Genomic DNA, 24863 nt, shown 5'->3' on the forward strand with positions numbered 1-24863 from the left:
GCTGCAGTTGTGTTTTGTACCACTGCACCATCACCGCTCTTGACCACACTTCATTGACTAGTGTTGTGTTGTTCCTGAACGATTGGATTCTTTTCAACAACCCGTTCTTATGAACAACGGGATCCGAGTCCAGCTGGGGAGCCGTTTGACCTATCTCTCTACTAAAATTTTACTGCTCATTTTAAACGATTCCACTCCCTTTGTGAGCAGAAGCGGCCGCTGTGTGAGAGGACACAGAACAGGAGGAGGGGACACAGAAATAGTTGGTGCACCTGAGTGCTGGAAGGCTTCCAGATCCACTCACTGTCCAAGATGACTGGTTTTAATCTGTGACGGACCCTCCGCAAATGTGCAAACAGGCTTTGCTGTATGTAGCTCAGCTCTGATCCTGTTCAAACAGAAAGACATGGCTTTTCCTTGCTTATTTGAACGAGGGAAAGAAATTAATAATGGGCTGTTCATTCAAACAGCGCAAAGAAGTGACCAGAATGACGTGATCCATTTCTTTTCAAAGACCTGGAATTCTCAATGATGTACATGCCTAACGCCATTTTATGATGCGCCATTTTATGAAAAGTACGTCCACATTTATCTTCACAAAAGGACCTAGTAAATCTGCAGTTTTACAATCCTACCAACAGAATGACTTTCTAAGTTAACGTTTCTTTATTTTACTTTCCGAATTATTTTGGTAATATATATTGCTGTAGATCTGCCTACACCATTTTGGTATTCCTTTAATCTTCTGCTGCTTCAAAACTACAGATCACTGCATTTTTTTTATAATTTATCAAAAAATGAGTATTATTAAATGGTCCTAAAAGAAAAAGATCATGTTTCTTTGTGATATTTTTAGGGCTGATTTGTGTGTGCTGAGACTAAATCATGAAGCACCGCAGGGCCTTTTGCTCTAGCGTTCCAAACAGCTCTTCGGTGAGCCTCTATACTAAACTTTTCATTTCTGTGACAGCATCATAAATAGAAATGGCTTTGCAAAGTCTAAAAATGACATTTTGCAATCCTAAATCCCATTCTCCTCCCTTCTTCTCCTCATATGTCATACCTCAGTGGCTCTTGTATTACAACATAATGTCTTTTGCATTTTACATTTCTTTATTTTTACTTCAGTGAACAAAGATGAGCCCTGTTGCCATGGTGATTTCAATTACTAAGTATTAGAAAAGGTAATCCCTCTTTGAAATTTTCAAGGGAGATATAGTACTGCATGAGGTTAATTCATTTTTAACTTAACTGCTTTAGCCACTTTGCAAAGAGAAGTTTTTTTTTTTTTTTTTCAGAAAGTGAGATTTTTCAAATATTAATTAGTGAGATGTGACAGCAGTTGTGTTGTTTCTTATCTTACATGGTATCTTTGGATAATTTGACATGTGCCGTCTCTCCCTCCCAGCTGGAGGAGCTTCAGTGGCCAGATGGGGAGCAGGAGGTGCCCATCTCTGTCTGCAGTCTGCCCTGCAAAACCGGCGAGAGAAAGAAGAGGGTAAAAGGGGTGCCATGCTGCTGGCACTGTGAGCTGTGCGATGGCTACCAGTATCAGTACGACGAGACGTCCTGCAGACTGTGCGCTTACAACATGAGGCCCAATCCAAACAGAACTGCCTGCCAGCCCATCCCCATTATCAAGCTGGAATGGCATTCTCCTTGGGCGATTATCCCCGTCTTCCTGGCCATGCTCGGCATCATCGCCACCGTCTTTGTCATGGCAACGTTTGTGCGCTACAATGACACGCCTATTGTCCGGGCGTCTGGCCGTGAGCTCAGCTACGTGTTGCTGACCGGTATCTTTCTGTGTTACATCATCACATTCATAATGATTGCCAAGCCCGACGTAGCCGTGTGTGCCTTCAGGAGGATCTTCCTGGGCTTGGGCATGTGCATCAGCTACGCCGCGCTGCTCACCAAGACCAATCGTATCTATCGGATCTTTGAACAGGGAAAGCAGACGGTCACTGCCCCTCGTTTTATCAGTCCCACATCCCAGATCGCCATTACTTCGAGTTTGATCTGCGTGCAGCTGCTGGGGGTTCTGGTGTGGTTTGCTGTCGACCCGCCAAACACCATCATTGATTACGACGAGCAAAAAACCACGAACCCCATGCTGTCCCGCGGTGTGCTGAAGTGTGACATCACAGACCTTCAGATCATCTGCTCTTTGGGCTACAGCATCTTGTTGATGGTGACCTGCACCATCTATGCCATTAAGACAAGGGACGTACCAGAAGACTTCAATGAAGCCAAGCCCATCGGCTTCACTATGTACACCACCTGCATCGTCTGGCTGGCCTTCATCCCAATATTCTTCGGCACAGCCCAGTCTGCAGAGAAGGTGAGTCATTTCTTCTGCTTTTTCTTCCTTCCACGTATTTCTTTTTCATTCCATCAATCCATGATCAAAATGCCCCATGATCAAAATGCCTTTTTGTTTTATCAGCCCTTTTTTTTTATCTTGTCAAAACACATACATACATATTTGAGCAGACACAAACATTCATAATGAAAGGCATCAGATGACTGGTGCATACCCTGAGAAGTCTACACACCACCAATATAAATGTACCATTAAATATACATGTGTCTGTAATGGTGTTTTGACTTTATCATGTGACTTCTATGTGACTTAATTTTGAAGTTATTCATATCATTCAATCACAGATATTTTGCTTATCCGTATATGCTTCAGATCTTTCAGACCAGGTTTTCCTTTACCTTTACTGTTGACCAAACTACAAAAAAAAAATCTAAATGCCTCTAGATATTTATCTAAGTAATAGTCCTCCCAAAGTTTATCCACCGAGGCTTTTTATACTGAACAAAAATATAAATGCAACACTTTTGTTTTTGCTCCCATTTTTCATGAATATTATCTATATACACAAAAGACATATTTCTCTCAAATATTGTTCACAAATCTGTATAAATCTGTGTTAGTGAGCACTTCTCCTTTACCAAAATAATCTATCATATTAATATTATATATATTAAGATGCTGATTACACAGCATGATTATTGCACAGGTGTGCCTTAGGCTGGCCACACAAAGGCCACACATTGGGTCAAAAAAGATAAGTCATGCTTTTATTAGCATTAATAAGCATAAGTTGGGACATCATAACCTGTGAAAAATGTCAAATTTTGTGACTCTCAGCATCCTGGCAAAGATGGCGTCTACATCAGTAACAGGATCTTGCAATGAGACGAGAGCATGCTGGTATATTTTTGACCTAATATTCTCTATTTTGAGTATTTGACCAGCATTGGTGGCCAAGTGGTTAAGTGCCATTGCTGCCAGTGCAGAAGGTTCCTGGTTCAAGACCATCCCTGCCATACACTCCATGTAATGTGAAGTTATGTCAGGAAGGGCATCCAGCATATAACTTGTGCCAAATCAACATGCAGATTCACCTCAAATCTGCTGTGGCGACCCCAAGTGAAACAAGGTAGAAGCCAAAGAGGCTTATTATCTTCTTTTTTCACCAATGGGCAAAGATAGATGTATAAAGGGATGGCGGTGCCAGCAGCTTCACACGCCATTATCTCAGCACTCATGCAGAGGACTTAACATATACAATTATGCCTATTTTTGGAGAGGGAGACAAGTGGGTTAAAGTGTAGAGGAAGAGGATGATGAAGAGCCAGAGGAGGAAGAAAGCAAGTCGAAATGAGTGGGTAAATAGAGGTTTGATTCAAGACATTCCATCTCTGAGCGATGCTCTCATCTCAACAATGCGTTTGACATTGGGTGCCGCTGGAGTTGATTGAGAATGTGACATTTTGACCTTCTGAGCTCGTCATTGCTTATCTTGCCGGCGCTGCACAGAATACAGATGTATTCCATCTGCTGCACGCTCCAGCGGCTGGCCCTGCCGCGTGCACATGATAGAGAATAAGGGAAGTTTTCCCACTGACAGAATATCGATGCTGACAGGAAAGTGTTACTGCTAACCTTTTGAGAGGCAGGCCGTTCGATATCTTCCTGCTAAGCTACTACATGAGATGGATCAGAAACTGATTTTCCTCATCTCAATTTGCTGCTGATTTCATAGATGAATTACACCCTCAGCAGCGATTAGGAGTTCATTATGTTACTCGCAGCGAATAGCGAGACGGTAATGTGTTTATCTTTCTCCTTTATGCAGTTAACGCTTTCTTTTTGCCAGCTCCTGCCTCGCTCACCTTTAGTCTCGCACCACAGCATGGTAATGCAGCGGACTTTGTGGGTCCATTTCTGCCGGCCTTCAAACCGATGATGATGAGAAGGGCCTGCACATATCTTGGCAACTTCTGTAGATGTTGCACTGTGGTTTAAGTAAAGAGACCCTCTTCAGTGTAATTGCTGCTTTACTGTAAGACACCTCCATAACTCCTTTAATAAAACATCGCTATAGGGTCATTATGTAATTATCCATATCCCAGCCAAATATCTGTAGGAACTCTTCACTGCAGGTCAGTTTGTATCACAGTGTTGCATACGAGGTGATGGACAGCAGGTTGGTGTTACAGGTTTTAAAGAGGTCATGCTGTGACAAATCACATTTTGTCTCATTTTTATGTTTAAACATGTTTCAGATCAAACATCATCAAATTCCCACATTTCTGTAACTGAAGGTGTAGAAGCTATTTTGCTACAAGCAAAATTCAGGTATGAAGTAGCTCGTTTTAGACTTCAGTGACATACGTTTCAGAACCATATCTAGAGTACTGCTTTATCTGTGAGATGTGCCCAGTGATACTGTCTGTTCCCTGTGCAACTGATGGCAAAAGTAGAAGAGGCGTGGCAAACAGTAACTACGGTTGCATTTTTTCTGCAGTCCATTGCATCTGTGAGACATGTACAGAGTTGACAGACACCACTTGAACACCAAAGTTTGACTGTGTATACCTTTTGGTACATATTGTAGAGAAATAACGTTAGCCATTTGAATTTTCAATAGGGGGCCAAGTAGGGGTCAATTGAAGAACTAGACAGGGGTCAAAAACATGTTCCAATCATATTGAAAGCTATACCACATTATGTGTCTGATCACAAAGATTCCAAAAAGGTATAGTTTGGACTATCTGTGACTGAATGTTCTGGAGTTATGGGGTAAAACCAGCAAGCATGGCGACAAAGGTCACTTTCAGTTTGTACAGGGGTCAAAAGTTAAAGTTGCTCCAATTATGGTAAAACATGATGCAAATTATTGGTTGAGTTAGTAGGATTTTAAAAAGGAATAGTTTGCACCATGTGTCATGCTTAGTTATCATGTTATGGGGTAATATGTCACATGTCATAGAATCCAATGGATGTTGACATTTACTTTGGAGACCAAACATTCAACACAGTCAGAACTATTCCATTTGTTAATCCTATTAGTTCAACCAATAATTTGCACCACCTTTTACCAAAATTGGAGCAACTTTAACTTTTGACCCCTGTACAAACTGGAACTGACCTTTGTCACCATTCTTATGCTTATGCTCAAATTCAAAGCAGTTCAAAGCAAAAGCTTGAGCATAAGCTTTGCAGATAACATAAAAAAATGCTGGGGCTGAAAACAACATAGGCTCAAATTGGTGGTTAAAAGTTGCTTCTTCATTTGAATGACAACGGTGCATTATTACACAGAAAACCATCCACACTGAAACCAAGTGCATTAACCACTTGGCCACCATCCCTGCATATCTACCACTCCCCAAATACACTGCAACAAACACGAGTGTATGATGGATGAAAAATATGACAAATAAGTGATGGATATTGTAGCGGATTTAAATAATCTGCAGTTGAAACTTTGGCCACACACGACGGCAACATAAGATGTAGCAAGTTTAAATATTTAATAATTATTAAGATCCAGAATTAGAAGGTGCCTCACCAGCGTGACACCAAATAATTAACTCTTTTAAGATCAAATAATTATTTAGATCAAAAATGTAATGAATTTGAATATTAAGATTTAATCATCTTTCATTTCTTTAAATGTCCTCCTTATCGGGACCAAGATAAGTCATGCCTAAAGACAATATTTAATTGGAATGATATTTAATTACCTTGAAGTTGTAAGGGGCACTGCCTATTTTAAGCATAGGTACTTTAACTTAAACATTAATAATTGCTCAGTAGATCATTAATCAATAATCAGTAATCAGTCTCAAATCTAAAAGTCGTAACTTCTACGATATGATTAATCAACACTGTTTCCACCTGAACACAATAAAACCACTGCAGGGATATTTACATATTTACAAATATACAATAGAATAGATGAACAGGTTACTGGCATTTTGAGGATATGAACAATGATTAAATAGTTATATTACGCACAGATTTTGTTACTCATGAGACTTTGAAAGTTAAAGCAGTGAAAGAAGTTTAAGAAATTAAGAGATTTAATCTGACTTGCAATTTAGTGATGAATTTTGGGTCGTAACTTATTATTAATTCGTATATGTCGCGGACATGAACGAGCGAAGCTCTTCCGCATCTCACCATGTCAGACTTTTTTTTCAGTAAATGCTTCTGGAGAGCATTAGCATAACTAAAACTCTTCAGCTACCCCCCCCCCCCCCCACCAACTATGGCCATCTGAACCCCACCCATTTTATGTATTTTCTTTATTTGCATCTCACATGCCTGTAAAAAGTCCTCATCATGTAATTTAGGTCCTTCAGATTTTTTTTCAGTAAATGCTTCTAGGGAGCATAAGCATGGCTAAAAACCTCAGCAAAGGCCCCCAGACCCCCCAACTATGCACCTCTTTTTTTATATACAGATGCAAATTCATATTCTAACTTTTCAGCTACTTCACAGTAGGACTGCACAATATGGCCAAATTAGCTGAACTTTCAGGTCTTCTTTTTAAGAAAAATCTCCTTTACACCACTCCATCAGGAAGCTGTATTTTAAATTTTTAATTAAATTTATACCAAGTTGAAGAGATTTGCTATCAGTTTGAGCTTAAGGAAGATAATTTTCTAAATTAGAAAATGGCTATTTACTCACCAATATAACTAGGAGTCCGTGGTTCAGAGGATGTGTTCAGATTCAAATCACAAACATTTTTCTTCTATTACTAAAGTGGATTAGAACTTTTTTAGGGAACACAGCGCCAACTGTTTGATTTTAGGGTTTAGAAATGTTTTTGACCACTCACTTAACCAGCAAAAAAAATGTTAGTGGACTGAAAGTTATCAGAACTAAATTGATCAGAAGATAATTGGTCCGCTGATGGTATTAAAAGTTATCTGAAAAGCTAGCAAAAACATTAGCTTCGATAATTACCAGTTATCGGATTAGCTGAACTGTGCCCACCACTGGAGCTGAGAAAGTTTATTTATTTAATTTAAATGATGATGTTACTGTCAACCGAGCTGTATTCTCATGCTTAATTACTTTATTTGCAATGCATTAGACACTAGATATCAACGTAAATGTTTTTGTGTTGCTTGTAGTTCCATTGTGTTGTGGAGCATTGCAGTGCATCTGGGATTTGCAACATGTGTGAAATTTATTTAAAAAATTGTATTAAAATTCTATTAGAAATAAAAATCTAAGATATCACTTTGTTGATGCACCTTTGGCAGCAATTACAGTCTTCTGGAATATGATGCCACAAGTTTGGTGCACCTATCTTTGGGCAGTTCTGCCCATGCTTCTTTGTAGCAACTCTCAAGGTCCATCTGGTTAGATCAATCAATCAATTTTATTTATATAGCGCCAAATCACAACAAACAGTTGCCCCAAGGCGCTTTATATTGTAAGGCATAATTACGTAAAACCCCCAACGGTCAAAACGACCCCCTGTGAGCAAGCACTTGGCGACAGTGGGAAGGAAAAACTCCCTTTTAAGAAACCTCCAGCAGAACCAGGCTCAGGGAGGGGCAGTCTTCTGCTGGGACTGGTTGGGGCTGAGGGAGAGAACCAGGAAAAAGACATGCTGTGGAGGGGAGCAGAGATCGATCACTAATGATTAAATGCAGAGTGGTGCATACAGAGCAAAAAGAGAAAGAAACACTCAGTGCATCATGGGAAATCCCCAGCAGTCTAAGTCTATAGCAGCATAACTAAGGGATGGTTCAGGGTCACCTGATCCAGCCCTAACTATAAGCTTTAGCAAAAAGGAAAGTTTTAAGCCTAATCTTAATGTAGAGAGGGTGTCTGTCTCCCTGATCTGAATTGGGGGCTGGTTCCACAGGAGAGGAGCCTGAAAGCTGAAGGCTCTGCCTCCCATTCTACTCTTACAAACCCTAGGAACTACAAATAAGCCTGCAGTCTGAGAGCGAAGCGCTCTATTGGGGTGATATGGTACTATGAGGTCCCTAAGATAAGATGGGACCTGATTATTCAAAACCTTATAAGTAAGAAGAAGAATTTTTAATTCTATTCTAGAATTAACAGGAAGCCAATGAAGAGAGGCCAATATGGGTGAGATATGCTCTCTCCTTCTAGTCCCCGTTAGTACTCTAGCTGCAGCATTTTGAATTAACTGAAGGCTTTTCAGGGAACTTTTAGGACAACCTGATAATAATGAATTACAATAGTCCAGCCTAGAGGAAATAAATGCATGAATTAGTTTTTCAGCATCACTCTGAGACAAGACCTTTCTAATTTTAGAGATATTGCGTAAATGCAAAAAAGCAGTCCTACATATTTGTTTAATATGCGCTTTGAATGACATATCCTGATCAAAAATGACTCCAAGATTTCTCACAGTATTACTAGAGGTCAGGGTAATGCCATCCAGAGTAAGGATCTGGTTAGACACCATGTTTCTAAGATTTGTGGGGCCAAGTACAATAACTTCAGTTTTATCTGAGTTTAAAAGCAGGAAATTGGAGGTCATCCATGTCTTTATGTCTGTAAGACAATCCTGCAGTTTAGCTAATTGGTGTGTGTCCTCTGGCTTCATGGATAGATAAAGCTGGGTATCATCTGCGTAACAATGAAAATTTAAGCAATGCCGTCTAATAATACTGCCTAAGGGAAGCATGTATAAAGTGAATAAAATTGGTCCTAGCACAGAACCTTGTGGAACTCCATAATTAACCTTTGTCTGTGAAGAAGATTCCCCATTTACATGAACAAATTGTAATCTATTAGATAAATATGATTCAAACCACCGCAGCGCAGTGCCTTTAATACCTATGGCATGCTCTAATCTCTGTAATAAAATTTTATGGTCAACAGTATCAAAAGCAGCACTGAGGTCTAACAGAACAAGCACAGAGATGAGTCCTCTGTCTGAGGCCATAAGAAGATCATTTGTAACCTTCACTAATGCTGTTTCTGTACTATGATGAATTCTAAAACCTGACTGAAACTCTTCAAATAGACCATTCCTCTGCAGATGATCAGTTAGCTGTTTTACAACTACCCTTTCAAGAATTTTTGAGAGAAAAGGAAGGTTTGAGATTGGCCTATAATTAGCTAAGATAGCTGGGTCAAGTGATGGCTTTTTAAGTAATGGTTTAATTACTGCCACCTTAAAAGCCTGTGGTACATAGCCAACTAAAAAAGATAGATTGATCATATTTAAGATCGAAGCATTAAATAATGATAGGGCTTCCTTGAGCAGCCTGGTAGGAATGGGGTCTAATAGACATGTTGATGGTTTGGATGAAGTAACTAATGAACATAACTCAGACAGAACAATCTGAGAGAAAGAGTCTAACCAAATACCGGCATCACTGAAAGCAGCCAAAGATAACGATACCTCTTTGGGATGGTTATGAGTAATTTTTTCTCTAATAGTTAAAATTTTATTAGCAAAGAAAGTCATGAAGTCATTACTAGTTAAAGTTAAAGGAATACTCGGCTCAATAGAGCTCTGACTCTTTGTCAGCCTGGCTACAGTGCTGAAAAGAAACCTGGGGTTGTTCTTATTTTCTTCAATTAGTGATGAGTAGTAAGATGTCCTAGCTTTACGGAGGGCTTTTTTATAGAGCAACAGACTCTTTTTCCAGGCTAAGTGAAAATCTTCTAAATTAGTGAGACGCCATTTCCTCTCCAACTTACGGGTTATCTGCTTTAAGCTGCAAGTTTGTGAGTTATACCACGTAGTCAGGCACTTCTGATTTAAAGCTCTCTTTTTCAGAGGAGCTACAGCATCCAAAGTTGTCTTCAATGAGGATGTAAAACTATTGACGAGATACTCTATCTCACTTACAGAGTTTAGGTAGCTACTCTGCACTGTGTTGGTATATGGCATTAGAGAACATAAAGAAGGAATCATATCCTTAAACCTAGTTACAGCACTTTCTGAAAGACTTCTAGTGTAATGAAACTTATTCCCCACTGCTGGGTAGTCCATCAGAGTAAATGTAAATGTTATTATGAAATGATCAGACAGAAGGAGTTTTCAGGGAATACTGTTAAGTCTTCAATTTCCATACCATAAGTCAGAACAAGATCTAAGATATGATTAAAGTGGTGGGTGGACTCATTTACATTTTGAGCAAAGCCAATTGAGTCTAATAATAGATTAAATGCAGTGTTGAGGCTGTCATTCTCAGCATCTGTGTGGATGTTAAAATCACCCACTTTAATTATCTTATCTGAGCTAAGAACTAAGTCAGACAAAAGGTCTGAAAATTCACAGAGAAACTCACAGTAACAACCAGGTGGACAATAGATAATAACAAATAAAACTGGTTTCTGGGACTTCCAATTTGGATGGACAAAACTAAGAGTCAAGCTTTCAAATGAATTAAAGCTCTGTCTGGGTTTTTGATTAATTAATAAGCTGGAATGGAAGATTGCTGCTAATCCTACGCCTCGGCGCGTGCTACGAGCATTCTGGCAGTTAGTGTGACTCGGGGGTGTTGACTCCCAATGACTTGGAGTGTCAGTGCACAGCCATCTTCAGATCTGTCCAGAGATGTTCACTCAGGTCTGGGGTCCAGTTGGGCCACTCAAGGACATTCACAGTGTTGTCCTGAAGCCACTTCTTTGATATCTTGGCTGTGTGCTGATGGTCATTGTCCCACTGAAAGATGAACCTTTGCCCCAGTCTGAGGTCAAGAGCGCTCTGGAGCAGGTTTTCATCCAGGATGTCTCCGTACATTACTGTATTCATCATTCCTTCAATCCTGACTAGTCTCCCAGTTCCTGCTGCTGAAAAAAATCCCCATAGCATGATGGTGCCACCACCATACTTCACTGTAGGGATGGTGCCTGGTTTCCTCCAAACATGATGTCTGGCATTCACACCAAAGACGTTAATCTTTGTCTCATCACACCAGAGAATTTTGTTTGTTATGGTCTGAGAGTCCTTCAGGTGCCTTTTTGCAAATTCCAGGCAGGCTGCCATGTGCCTTTTACTAAGGAGTGGCTTCCGTCTGGCCACTATGCCATACAGGCCTGAATGGTGGATATATGGAGAGATGGTTGTCCTTCTGGAAGGTTCTCCTCTTTCCACAGAGGAATGCTGGAGCTCTGACAGAGTGACCACCGGGTCACCTCCCTGACTAAGGCCCTTCTCCCCTGGTTGCTCAGTTTAGACGTATGGCCAACTCCAGGAAGAGTCCTGGTGGATCTGAACTTCTTCCATTTCATGGATGATGGAGGCCACTGTGCTCATTGGGACCTTTAAAGCAGCAGAAATGTTTCTGTACCCTTCACTAGATGTGTGCCTCGAGGCAGCTCTGTCTCAGAGGTCTACAGACAATTCCTTTGACTTCATGCTTGGTTTGTGCTCTGATATGCAATGTCAACTGTGGGACCTTATGTGTAGACAGTTGTGTGCGTTTCCAAATCATGTTCAATCAACTAAATTTACCTCAGGTGGACTCCAGTTAAGCTATAGACACATCTCATGGATGATCAGTGGACACAGGTTGCACCTGAACCCAGTTTTGAGCTTCATGCCAAAGGCTGTGAATACTTATGTACATGTGATTTCTTAATTTTTCACGTTGCCATTATGGGATATTGTGTGTAGAATTTTGAGGAAAAACATGAATTGAAAACAGAGGGGCACATCATAGGCCTGACACTTCTAGGGTGTGTCACTCCTCCTGTTGTCCACTTGTAGGCCGCGTTGGCACCTCAGTCTGCCTTTGGTGGCTTTTTGGCCACCATCTGTGGCTGTGACAATGGGCACAGGAATGTGATACTCTGTCTTGTTCTTGGCAGCGACACCAATGACATGCATATCAGAAGACCAAAAAACCTGTACAAATCTTCCATCTCAATGTTAGTCCAGTTGTAATTTTTCCCTAATTCCTTGTTTTTTGCAACATTTTTGTAGGTGTTACTACACATTGTCCTGACTGCGTCAGTGGCAAAAAAAAAACAACAACAAAAAAAACAATATATAAAGGTCTTTTGGACTGTGGGGAGAAAATGTCTCTACCTGGACTCCTGGGGCTTCATGTACAAAGATGTGTGGATTTCCTACTGAAACATGCCATACACTAAAATCCAAAAACTGTTGTACGCACAAAAATAGACAGATGTATCAAAGTGTGTGTACGCATGGATTCAAGCACGTTCCTTTTGTACATCCCAATCAATGTGAAATTGAGCACACATACAGAAGTACCAAACTCCTCCGTGTGCCCCCTTTAAATATGCAAATTTATTTAAATAGGCCCTGAGACCTGGGATTCCCCTCTCTGTCTGATCATTCCACATGAACAAAGCAAAAAAAAAAAAAAAAAAAAAAATTACAGAGTGTGAGCTACAGAAACGAGTAAGTAAAGGGGGGACACGCAGAGATATTTTATTTGGTACCCTGTCAACCGGAATAAATATGCCAGCTGCTGACATCCACCCAACTGGCTATGTCCTCACCCAAGCTGTGCTGGAATCACAAGAGGAAATTCTGGCCTGTATGGCTTCCAGGGGTGGGTTTAAGTTGACAGGTCCGGTATCCGGTTCCTCTGGTGGGCAGGATGTTCTGCTCTGGCAATGGTATGCTGTGGTGGTGTGCCATGTTGTGGAGGATGCCACAGACCAACACAATGCGACACACCTTCTCAGGTCGGTACAGCAGCACCCCCGACCTGTCCAGGCAGCGCCACTGTCCCATCAGCAGTCTGATTGCCCTCTCCACTACAATCTGAGTGCGTGAATGTAGCTCATTGTACCACCTCACTTGGTTGGTGTTGGGGTTCATTAGAGGGATCATCAGCTGCATTCTTAACGGGTAGCCACAGTCTCCTGGGGTCAGATGAAGGCAGAACACAATATACCATTTAAATGAACCACACTGTTAATGAACACAGAAGTGTGCTGCTGCTGATAGTGTGTGATAGTCACAACTTTACGCATGCATTTATTGATAAATACTGAACACACTGATACAATTGGGAGTTTGTCAGCGAAACACAAAACAAAAAAGAATATTAAAAAATATATTTGAATGCATACGTGCCCAAATGTGCACTGCGCTGGTTTTCATTATGGACAATTAAATAAACTATTTACTCACTGATGAGCACATCACTCTGATGACTTCTTTTCACATTATTAACAGTTTCCCAGCCTCACCTGTAAGTGTTACCAAAGGAATAATAGCTGTAGAAACATGCGTATGCCAGCCATGAAGTTGGTGTGGGGCACCACACATTTTCACAGTCATTTCACTTTTGATACATCTGGATGTTAGCATGGAGAAGGAAGTATGCCACGTTTTTGTGAGTATGCAACCTTTGTACGTGAGGCCCCTGGTGTTCTCCGTGGCTGGAACCTGCTTATTACTGCTGGCGCAGTGTCAGCATCCTCCTCTGTCTTCCAGGGTCGTGGCTCTGCTGCATGTGGACCTGGAAACACAGGCACGCCATCTCATCCTCTGTACATACCTCCGTGTAGCACTCCATGTGCACATCGGCTGCTCCTCATCTTCTTGCTCCTCTTCCAAAACAAAAGAGGAATCATCCACTTCATCATCAGAATCCTGACTCTCTGGCTCCACATTTCTCTCTGGCTTTGTGTTTCTCTCTGGCTCTGCATTTTCCTAGTCCACATTCATAAGTCACCTCATTGTTTGGATGCACAAAACAAAAAACAACAACACCAACTATACACTCCAAACACACTAAATATCACAAATCTCTGTCAAAACTTCATAATCATCATCCTTCTCTTTTTCTGCACAGTCACTCGCACGATCTTCTCCTCAGCAACCAAATACATGGGTTGGTGATCATTTTTCATTGGTTAGGTCATGCATTTTTCCACCAATGATAAAGAGGAAGTTGCATTTTTTTTTCCTTGCAATTGCTCCGGTGAGAGAGGAGAGAAAAAGGAACAGAAACTCCCATTTAGTGTGTGTTTCTGCATGAAACATGCACCAAACATGACTATAATATTCAGGAACAAACATGGTGTAAATTATTAATTGTGATTCAAGTTTTACTAGGCCTATCAACACAATTTACAAACAGGTATATAGTTTGAAGTCTGCACTTTCAACACACATTCATACAGAGACTCAGACTGTGGTATATTAGATGGTATGCTCTTTTAATTTGGTCATGTGACTTTGACACGTCCCTGCATCAGTCAACTCCAGAAGGTTAGCATTGTCCGTAGGGGTGCATGTGGATGTAAATATGTTTGTTTGTCTATATGTGGCCCTGCGACAGACTGGAGTCCTGTCCAGGGGGTACACCATCTCACGCTCTATGACTGCTGGGATAGGCTCCAGCCCCATGTGGCCTTTAATTTGAGAAAGCACTTGAAGGTGAGTGAGTGAGTGAATGAATGAGTGAGTGAGGAATTGATAGGGTTCAAAGTCTTAGAAAGGTCACGTTCTACCCTGACTACTTGTGGGATATTGAACATTCACCCCCTTAGCGACATTTTATGCACCTTTGTGTATTATTTTGTGTAGAATGTGATTCCAAATTCTGCCAGCTAAGCAAAACAGCTGTTGGGGCTGTTTTTGTCGTTCTACAGTGGCCATGAACAGAGTCATGACTTCTGATGTGAATAAACTTTCTCGCCTCAGATCACCCGTTATCAAGACATTTATGAAAACGATGATGACGTAATGATAAACATATCGACCTTTAAACTTTGGTGGTCATTCAAACACAGTCTGCCTTATTGTGTCTCACTGTAGTAGAAATTGATTTTATTTAATTTTAAACTAGTTGGATGCCCATATTTTCTGCAACAGTGCCTTTGTACTCATTCAAACTCCTGTTGAGGGAAATCATGCGAAAAAACAAACACATTCAAGGAGCATCCCCTGCTGCCTCCTGTGCACATGCATATGCTTAGTCAACTAGTCAAAACTCAGCTTAATGACTGTGAGAGTCAAGAGCATTCTCTTGTCAGCTGTGACCATTTTGACACAAACTCCAGGCTGATTTAAGAGAGAGTTCTGATAATCAGACGCACGAATATGCAGAAATGTCAGCAATCATCAGTGGTTCTTTTTTTTTGGGGGGGGGGGGGGGGGGGGCATGTCTTATGCCTATAACATACAACCCCAATTCCAATGAAGTTGGGAAGTTGTGTAAAATGTAAATAAAAACAGAATACAATGATTTACAAATCCCCTTCAGCCTATATTCAATTGAATACACCACAAAGACAAAGTATTTAATGTTCAAACTGATAAATGTTATTGTTTTTGTGCAAATATTTGCTCATTTTGAAATGGATACCTGCAACACATTTCAAAAAAGCTGGGACAGTGGTATGTTTACCACTGTGTTACATCACCTTTCCTTCTAACAACACTCAATAAGTGTTTGGGAACTGAGGACACTAACTGTGAGTGTCATGACTGAGTATAAAAGGAGCATCCCCAAAAGTCTCAGCCGTTTACAAGCAAAGATGTGGTGAGGATCACCACTTTGTGAACAACTGTGTGAAAAAATAGTCCAGCAGTTTAAGAACAATGTTTCTCAATGTTCAATTGCAAGGAATTTAGGGATTCCATCATCTACAGTCCATAATTGATAATTGATCCATAAAGGGCAATTCATTTCACACCCAATTACCTCAGACAAATATACAGCAATTAATCCACAATTATTACTAGTTGAACGTACATAATAATGGCCCACATCAGAATTAAAACAACCACACATATACATTTGATTGTTTATGTACGCTAAACTTTGAAACAGTTTGTCATCTGAATTGAGGAAATGTGAGTGTGGGGGGGGCCGCAGCAACACGTGGTCGTGCAGCCAGGGGCTTGGGGCTATTCTCCTTTATTCTTTCTCAAATATAGCCTTTTGTCCTGCTGTTTCAGTTTCACCAGGTTCTGGTCCCCAACTGGAATTGTTTGACAAAGGAAACTACCAATTTTTTAAAAAATTATGGCATCATATCATTGCAAACAGTGATTAGCAGGGCAGGCATAGCATTAATGAAGAAGACAGCAAGTCAGCGGGTTCACAAAATTTCTGTGAGCAACTCTGTAAAAACTCAAACATTTTTGGGTTTTGATGGTTACATTTGAGGACCAGTGAAGCACTCATTTTAAGTCAAGTTGCTTGTTGTTAACTGCAGGATCTTGGTGGCCACTAAGGCCACTATTGATTGTAAATAAAGACCTGTCCTTATGTGAATTTTGATTTTGATTTTCATTTGATCATTTATTTAGTCCCCATGGGGGCAATTCAGGTACAGTCAGCAGTAAAAATTACATTACATTCATAAAACCACATCATACAAATTCATAAAAACATAAAAACACAGCAGAATAAATATACAAAACAAGAGCCCAGAAATAAGGTGCGAGTCAGTGCAACAGTGAGTCCTTAGGTGTTATTTAGGAGAGCAATGGCTGTGGGAATAAAAGAGTTTTTTAGTCTGTTGGTTCTGCATCTGGGCATTACCAGGCATCTGCCCGAGGGCAGAAACTTAAATTGTGGGTGCAGAGGGTGTGCAGAATCAGCCATAATTTTCCTGGCTTTTGACACAACCCTTGTTTTAAAAAGGTCCATAATGTCCGTGCACTGAGTTCCCATAATTTTACCACATTCCTTGACAATATTACAAAGATGGTTGCGATTCTTACGGTTCAATAGGTTAAGCCAACACAGGCTGAATGGCATGAAAGTCAACATCTATGTTGGGAGTCGTGAAATTATTGGGTGGGGGGATACAGACCCATCAAGCCCACATTGGCTTTTCAACAGTAAAGGCAACTCACAGTAATATATTTGAACAAATGTCCATAAAATTAACCATTTTGTATGTACCTGGCAATGGTAGCTGTGGGCATGAAGACAGCAAGCAGCACAGAAATCTCACATTTGACCCCACTTACCTTGACCTTCACTCAAATGATTGACCACTGGTCTTGCCAGAAAAATTCTGTAATCCATCCATGTGCTACATTTGGTCCAAATTGAGTTGAAAATCAAATACCTTGATCTTGACCTTTGACAAAATAAAACCCTTTAACCCTCTGAAGTTGATGGATGCACCACACATCTAACTCTGTTTTTAGTCCTGTTTCTATTAATAATCAGCAACAAAGACTTCATTTGACTGTTACATGAAACTGCAGAGTGTCACCTCTATTTGGAATTGTTTTACAAGGAAACTGCCCATATTTTTAAATGATGACAGCATATCAATATAAATAGTGATTAGCAGGGCAGGCATAGGATTAATGAAGAAGCCAGTGAGTCAGTGGGTCCATAGGCTCATTAAGAGCGCACCATCGCTCTGTTTAGGAGTCACACTCACACACATTCACACTGGCACTAAAGTCTCATAAATGCTAAAAACGTTAAATGCTTTCACTTAAAATGCTTTAACTTTTGATACTCTGTGTGCTTCTTACCCTGTGTGCTGCTATACAATGCTGCTGTAGCCTCAATTTCTCAAAACAAAACAAAAACAGTTCTGTCAACCTGAAAACACATTTTACTTTTCATTTAGTTCTCCAGGACAACACAACACGTGTTCATAATAAATAAATAAATAAAATCATAATTTTGACTTTTGACCCCAATGAGCTTGAGTTTTGCTGGAAAAAAAAAAACCCTTTTAAGGGCACCTAGTTTGACTGTCAGGCACAGTTTGTAGGAAATCTGCTAAATAACCTGGCAGAAGTAGGACAGACAGACATATTTAGGCCTTTGATCATAAAGACCTTGATCTTTGGCAAAACAAACCCCTTAAGGGGAATTCTGAGGTCAGTCTACAAGCACACAGCAAATTTGGTTGAAACTGGCCTAAATACTTCGGTGGTGTAGTGGTACACACAAACAAACAAACGTTTCTCAAATTATAGCATGATTACCATGGGGCCAGAAATCTGACATTGACCTCTGACCTTAATTATTGACTGATCCTAATCAAAATTAAATAATGTGGGGTTATTTTTTTCTTTCATAAGCCCAAGTTTCATAAAATAAAGCATTCTTAAAATATCTTGTGTACTCATTGTATACAGAAATATAGTTACATAGAGATCAAGAGCATGCTCCTCCAGTGACAGTACTAAAAATTTGTTCTTAAAGTAAATCCAAGTGTCACTATTTTTTTAATTGAACCAGCATGCAAGCGGAATAGATGTTGTCACTAAACATGAGAAACCATTTAGTAATAGCTGGGCACAAAAAGAAACACTCAGGTATGATATTTAAAACATTTTCCTTTCAGGCACAGAAACTTTCCAGTAATAAACGCACTCCAGCCATTCTGTCGTGAAACCACTTAGCATCATGTAAGACGGCTTATGCACCCGGATGAACGTCTCAAAAACAGACCACTCTGTCAAGTTACGTTTGCAATCACCACAGCATTCCCATCCCAGTTTTCAGCAGGAAAAAGGAAAATTGCAACTCTGAGTCTTGCAGTCTCTCCGCAAACATCGGCACTTGATGGGAGCTTGATCTCACACTCATTGTGGAGATGTGCAGTCTTTTGAAAATGACGTGAAATTGTGCTGCCTCACATTTGTTTGAAGCTGACTGCACTGGAGGCAGACTGCAGGCAAACACTAAAACTGGTCAGATTTGCAGAGACACATATGCTTCTACAACCCCTGGCAAAAATTATGGAATCACCGGCCTCGGAGGATGTTCATTCAGTTGTTTAATTTTGTAGAAAAAAAGCAGATCACAGACATGACACAAAACTAAAGTCATTTCAAATGGCAACTTTCTGGCTTTAAGAAACACTATAAGAAATCAGGAAAATAATTGTGGCAGTTAGTAACGGTTACTTTTTTAGACCAAGCAGAGGGAAAAAGATATGGACTCACTCAATTCTGAGGAAAAAATTATGTAATCACCCTGTAAATTTTCATCCCCAAAACTAACACCTGCATCAAATCAGATCTGCTTGTTAGTCTGCATCTAAAAAGGAGTAATCACACCTTGGAGAGCTGTTGCACCAAGTGGACTGACATGAATCATGGCTCCAACACGAGAGATGTCAATTGAAACAAAGGAGAGGATTATCAAACTCTTAAAAGAGGGTAAATCATCACGCAATGTTGCAAAAGATGTTGGTTGTTCACAGTCAGCTGTGTCTAAACTCTGGATCAAATACAAACAACATGGGAAGGTTGTTAAAGGCAAACATACTGGTAGACCAAGGAAGACATCAAAGCGTCAAGACAGAAAACTTAAAGCAATATGTCTCAAAAATTGAAAATGCACAACAAAACAAATGAGGAACGAATGGGAGGAAACTGGAGTCAACGTCTGTGACCCAACTGTAAGAAACCACCTAAAGGCAATGGGATTTACATACAGAAAAGCTAAACGAAAGCCATCATTAACACCTAAACAGAAAAAAACAAGGTTACAATGGGCTAAGGAAAAGCAATCGTGGACTGTGGATGACTGGATGAAAGTCATATTCAGTGATGAATCTCGAATCTGCATTGGGCAAGGTGATGATGCTGGAACTTTTGTTTGGTGCCGTTCCAATGAGATTTATAAAGATGACTGCCTGAAGAGAACATGTAAATTTCCACAGTCATTGATGATATGGGGCTGCATGTCAGGTAAAGGCACTGGGGAGATGGCTGTCATTACATCATCAATAAATGCACAAGTTTACGTTGATATTTTGGACACTTTTCTTATCCCATCAATTGAAAGGATGTTTGGGGATGATGAAATAATTTCTCAAGATGATAATGCATCTTGCCATAGAGCAAAAACTGTGAAAACATTCCTTATAAAAAGACACATAGGGTCAATGCCATGGCCTGCAAATAGTCCGGATCTTAATCCAATTGAAAATCTTTGGTGGAAGTTGAAGAAAATGGTCCATGACAAGGCTCCAACCTGCAAAGCTGATCTGGCAACAGCAGTCAGAGAATGTTGGAGCCAGATTGATGAAGAGTACTGTTTGTCACTCATTAAGTCCATGCCTCAGAGACTGCAAGCTGTTATAAAAGCCAGAGGTGGTGCAACAAAATACTAGTGATGTGTTGGAGCGTTCTTTTGTTTTTCATGATTCCATAATTTTTTCCTCAGAATTGAGTGATTCCATATTTTTTTGCCTCTGCTTGGTCTAAAAAAGTAACCGTTACTGACTGCCACAATTTTTTTCCTGATTTCTTATAGTGTTTCTTAAAGCCAGAAAGTTGCCATTTGAAATGACTTTAGTTTTGTGTCATGTCTGTGATCTGCTTTTTTTCTACAAAATTAAACAACTGAATGAACATCCTCTGAGGCCGGTGATTCCATAATTTTTGCCAGGGGTTGTATTTGCACAATAAAACAAGAGCAATCCAAGATTTCTGGTGCTCGCCAATCCAGATCTGGATCACCTCCAGAATTCTATGCTCTAATAGCTATCTGTGGTGCAAGTTTGGTGAGAATCCATGAAATAATTTTGAAGTAATCCTTCAAAGCCTGTATAAAGTGAAGTCTTGATGCAGAATCTGGATCCAGGTCACCTCCAAAATTCAGCGGAGTCTTCCATGGCCTAATATCTATCTGTGGTGAAAATTTCATCAAAATCCGTGCAGTCGTTTTGACATAATCCTGCTAACAGACAGACAGACAAATAAATAAATAAATAAATGCCAATGATTTTATTACGTCATTGACAAACATAAAAATGGATGTGCAATTTAGATAAAGACAACATGAACTTATATCAAAAAATCACATGTAAATGCTGTAGAAATAATCAAATGTTAGCCATGATGATTATCTTATTCAGACAGATGGTCCTTCTCAGTTCCTCAAGTTGAGGTCACGAGTATTTCCTGCGCTGCCAAAAGTGTGGGACTTGGGCAGCAAAAGTGCAGATGAATAGGTAAGTAAGTGACTTTGTCGTTCCCAAATACCTTGTTTATATGATAAACAGCATATGTAACCAGAATAAAAAGAAAGTGCAAGCAGACATGTACTGATTAGTTTGTAGTGAAACTTTGTTTTGCCTATATACTACAGACATGTCATGTCATTTAAGATAGCAACTGTTGGGACAAACATGATATCCAATAATGGCCAAATTCATGACAAACTATACAACATACGAGGTCTGTCCGTAAAGTATAGGTCCTTTTTATTTTTTTCAAAAACTATATGGATTTCATTCATATGTTTTTACGTCAGACATGCTTGAACCCTCGTGCGCATGCGTGAGTTTTTCCACGCCTGTCGGTGACGTCATTCGCCTGTGAGCACTACTTGTGGGAGGAGTCGTCCAGCCCCTCATCGGAATTCCTTTGTCTGAGAAGTTGCTGAGAGACTGGCGCTTTGTTTGATCAAAATTTTTTCTAAACCTGTGAGACACATCGAAGTGGACACGGTTCGAAAAATTAAGCTGGTTTTCAGTGAAAATTTTAACAGCTGGTGAGAGATTTTGAGGTGATTGTGTCGCTTTAAGGACTTTTCACAGTGCAAGACGTCGCTCAGCGCTCTCAGGCAGCGTCATCAGCCTGTTTCAAGCTTAAAACCTCCACATTTCAGGCTCTATTGATCCAGGACGTCGTGAGAGAACAGAGAAGTTTCAGAAGAAGTCGGTTTCAGCATTTTATCCAGATATTCCACTGTTAAAGGAGATTTTTTTAATGAAAGACGTGCGGGCGGATTGCAGCGTCGGCTTGCAGCCGCCGCGACGCTCCGTCACAGGAAAAACACCTCTGTTGGAAGCCTTGAGGACAAGTTGGAACATCTCCAGCTGATAAACAATTTCTCATATACTCACTCCACTGAAAGCCATCAAAAGCCAACTGGATTTTAACAAATGGTTATCAACACGGAGGTGTTTTTCCTGTGCCGCCGCACCGCGTCGGCTGCGTCCCGACGCGCGGACCCGTCCGCACGTCTTTCATTAAAAAAATCTCCTTTAACAGTGGAATATCCGGATAAAATGCTGAAACCGACTTCTTCTGAAACGTCTCTGTTCTCTCACGACGTCCTGGATCAATAGAGCCTGAAATGTGGAGGTTTTAAGCTTGAAACAGGCTGATGACGCTGCCTGAGAGCGCTGCGCGACGTCTCGCACTGTGAAAAGTCCTTAAAGCAACAGCATCACCTCAAAATCTCTCACCAGCTGTTAAAATTTTCACTGAAAACCAGCTTAATTTTTCGAACCATGTCCACTTCGATGTGTCTCACAGGTTTAGAAAAAATTTTGATCAAACAAAGCGCCAGTCTCTCAGCAACTTCTCAGACAAAGGAATTCCGACGAGGGGCTGAACGACTCCTCCCACAAGGAGTGCTCACAGGCGAATGACGTCACCGACAGGCGTGGAAAAACTCACGCATGCGCACGAGGGTTCAAGCATGTCTGACGTAAAAACATATGAATGAAATCCATATAGTTTTTGAAAAAAATAAAAAGGACCTATACTTTACGGACAGCCCTCGTAATACCTAAGTAAAAGTGGAATTATGGCCAACTTAAACCACTGCTTTGAAGCATTTTGAAATATTTGAAACACATGTCTTTCAAACATTATTCTGGATTCTACATGAAAAGGAAGACATCACCATACAAACTGAAATACATAACACAACGGAGAAGTAATACCAGAATAAAAGAATCAATAGAATGTGTACTCTAAAAAAGAACCGCTGTCTCAATGAGGAAAAAATGATGTAACAATTTGCATAGATTTTTGAAAGTTATTTCAACTTAGCTATTACTAAGTTAATGCCTCAAGACCTAGTTAAATTGAAATACAGTGGGGAAAATAAGTATTTGATCCACTGTCGATTTTGCAAGTCAAAATCAAATCAATTTTATTTATATAGCGCCAAATCACAACAAACAGTTGCCCCAAGGCGCTTTATATTGTAAGGCAAGGCCATACAATAATTACAGAAAAACCCCAACGGTCAAAACGACCCCCTATGAGCAAGCACTTGGCGACAGTGGGAAGGAAAAACTCCCTTTTAACAGGAAGAAACCTCCAGCAGAACCAGGCTCAGGGAGGAGCAGTCCTCCGCTGGGACTGGTTGGGGCTGAGGGGAGAGAATCAGGAAAAAGACATGCTGTGGAAGAGAGCAGAGATCAATCACTAATGATTAAATGCAGAGTGGTGCATACAGAGCAAAAAGAGGTGAATAAAAAGAAACACTCAGTGCATCATGGGAACCCCCCAGCAGTCTAAGTCTATAGCAGCATAACTAAGGGATGGTTCAGGGTCACCTGATCCAGCCCTAACTATAAGCTTTAGCAAAAAGGAAAGTTTTAAGCTTAATCTTATAAGTAGAGAGGGTGTCTGTCACCCTAATCCGAATTCAGAGCTGGTTCCACAGGAGAGGAGCCTGAAAGCTGAAGGATCTGCCTCCCATTCTACTCTTACAAACCCTAGGAACTACAAGTAAGCCTGCAGTCTGAGAGCGAAGCGCTCTGTTGGGGTGATATGGTACTAAGAGGTCCCTAAGATAAGATGGGACCTGATTATTCAAAACCTTCTAAGTAAGAAGAAGAATTTAAAATTCTATTCTGGAATTAACAGGGAGCCAATGAAGAGAAGCCAATATGGGTGAAATATGCTCTCTCCTTCTAGTCCCTGTCAGTACTCTAGCCGCAGCATTTTGAATGCTGCATGCAAGTTTTCCCACCTACAAAGTATGCAGAGGTCTGTATTTTTTATCGTAGGTACACTTCAACTGTGAGAGAGAGAAACTAAAAAGAAAATCCAATAATTTGCATTTTATTACATGAAATAAGTATTTGGTAACCTACCAATCAGCAACAATTCTGGCTCTCATAGACCTGTTAGTTTTTCTTTAAGAAGTCCTCCTATTCTGCACTCTTTACCTGTATTAATGGCACCTGTTCACACACTCAACCAATCACACTCCAACCTGTCCACCATGGCCAAGACCAAAGAGCTGTCTAAGGACACCAGGGACAAAACTGTAGACCTGCACAAGGCTGGGATGGACTACAGGACAACAGGCAAGCAGCTTGGTAGAAGACAACTATTATGATTATTTATTAGAAAGTGGAAGAAACACAATTTGACTGTCAATCTCCCTCAGTCTGGGATTCCATGCAAGATCTCACTTTGTGGGGTAAGGATGATTCTGAGAAAGCTCAGAACTACACAGGAGGACCTGGTCAATGACCTGAAGAGAGCCTGGACCACAGTCACAAAGATTACATTAGCAACACATGATGCCGTCATGGTTTAAAATCCTGCAGGGCAGCAAGGTCCCCCTGCTCAAGCCAGCACATGTCCAGGCCCATTTGAAGTTCACCAGTGACCAACTGGATGATCCAGAGGAGGCATGGGAAAAGGTCATGTGGTCGGATGAGACCAAAATAGAGCTTTTTGGCATCAACTCCATTCGCAGAGTTTGGAGGATGAGAACAACCCCAAGAAAACCATCCCAACCGTGAAGCATGGGGGTGGAAACATCATACTCTGTGGGTGATCTTCTGCAAAGGGGACGGACAATGTATCAGGGCAGGAGTCATGTATCGCAAGATTTTGGCAGACAACCTCCTTCCC

General features: G+C 40.6%; 1 protein-coding gene across 6 annotated transcripts in view; it reads left to right on the forward strand.

The window, feature by feature from the left end:
* LOC117512537 (metabotropic glutamate receptor 7-like) overlaps positions 1-24863 on the forward strand; it is a 343778-nt gene that overhangs the window by 278646 nt on the left and 40269 nt on the right. For all 6 annotated transcript variants that reach the window (XM_034172646.1, XM_034172642.1, XM_034172644.1 and 3 more), the window contains one exon: positions 1409-2344. In XM_034172646.1, coding sequence (XP_034028537.1) covers positions 1409-2344 — 936 coding nt within the window. The remainder of the gene's footprint in view (positions 1-1408; positions 2345-24863) is intronic.

This window comes from Thalassophryne amazonica, chromosome 6, assembly GCF_902500255.1.
Source record: "Thalassophryne amazonica chromosome 6, fThaAma1.1, whole genome shotgun sequence".
Taxonomy (NCBI): Eukaryota; Metazoa; Chordata; class Actinopteri; order Batrachoidiformes; family Batrachoididae; genus Thalassophryne; species Thalassophryne amazonica.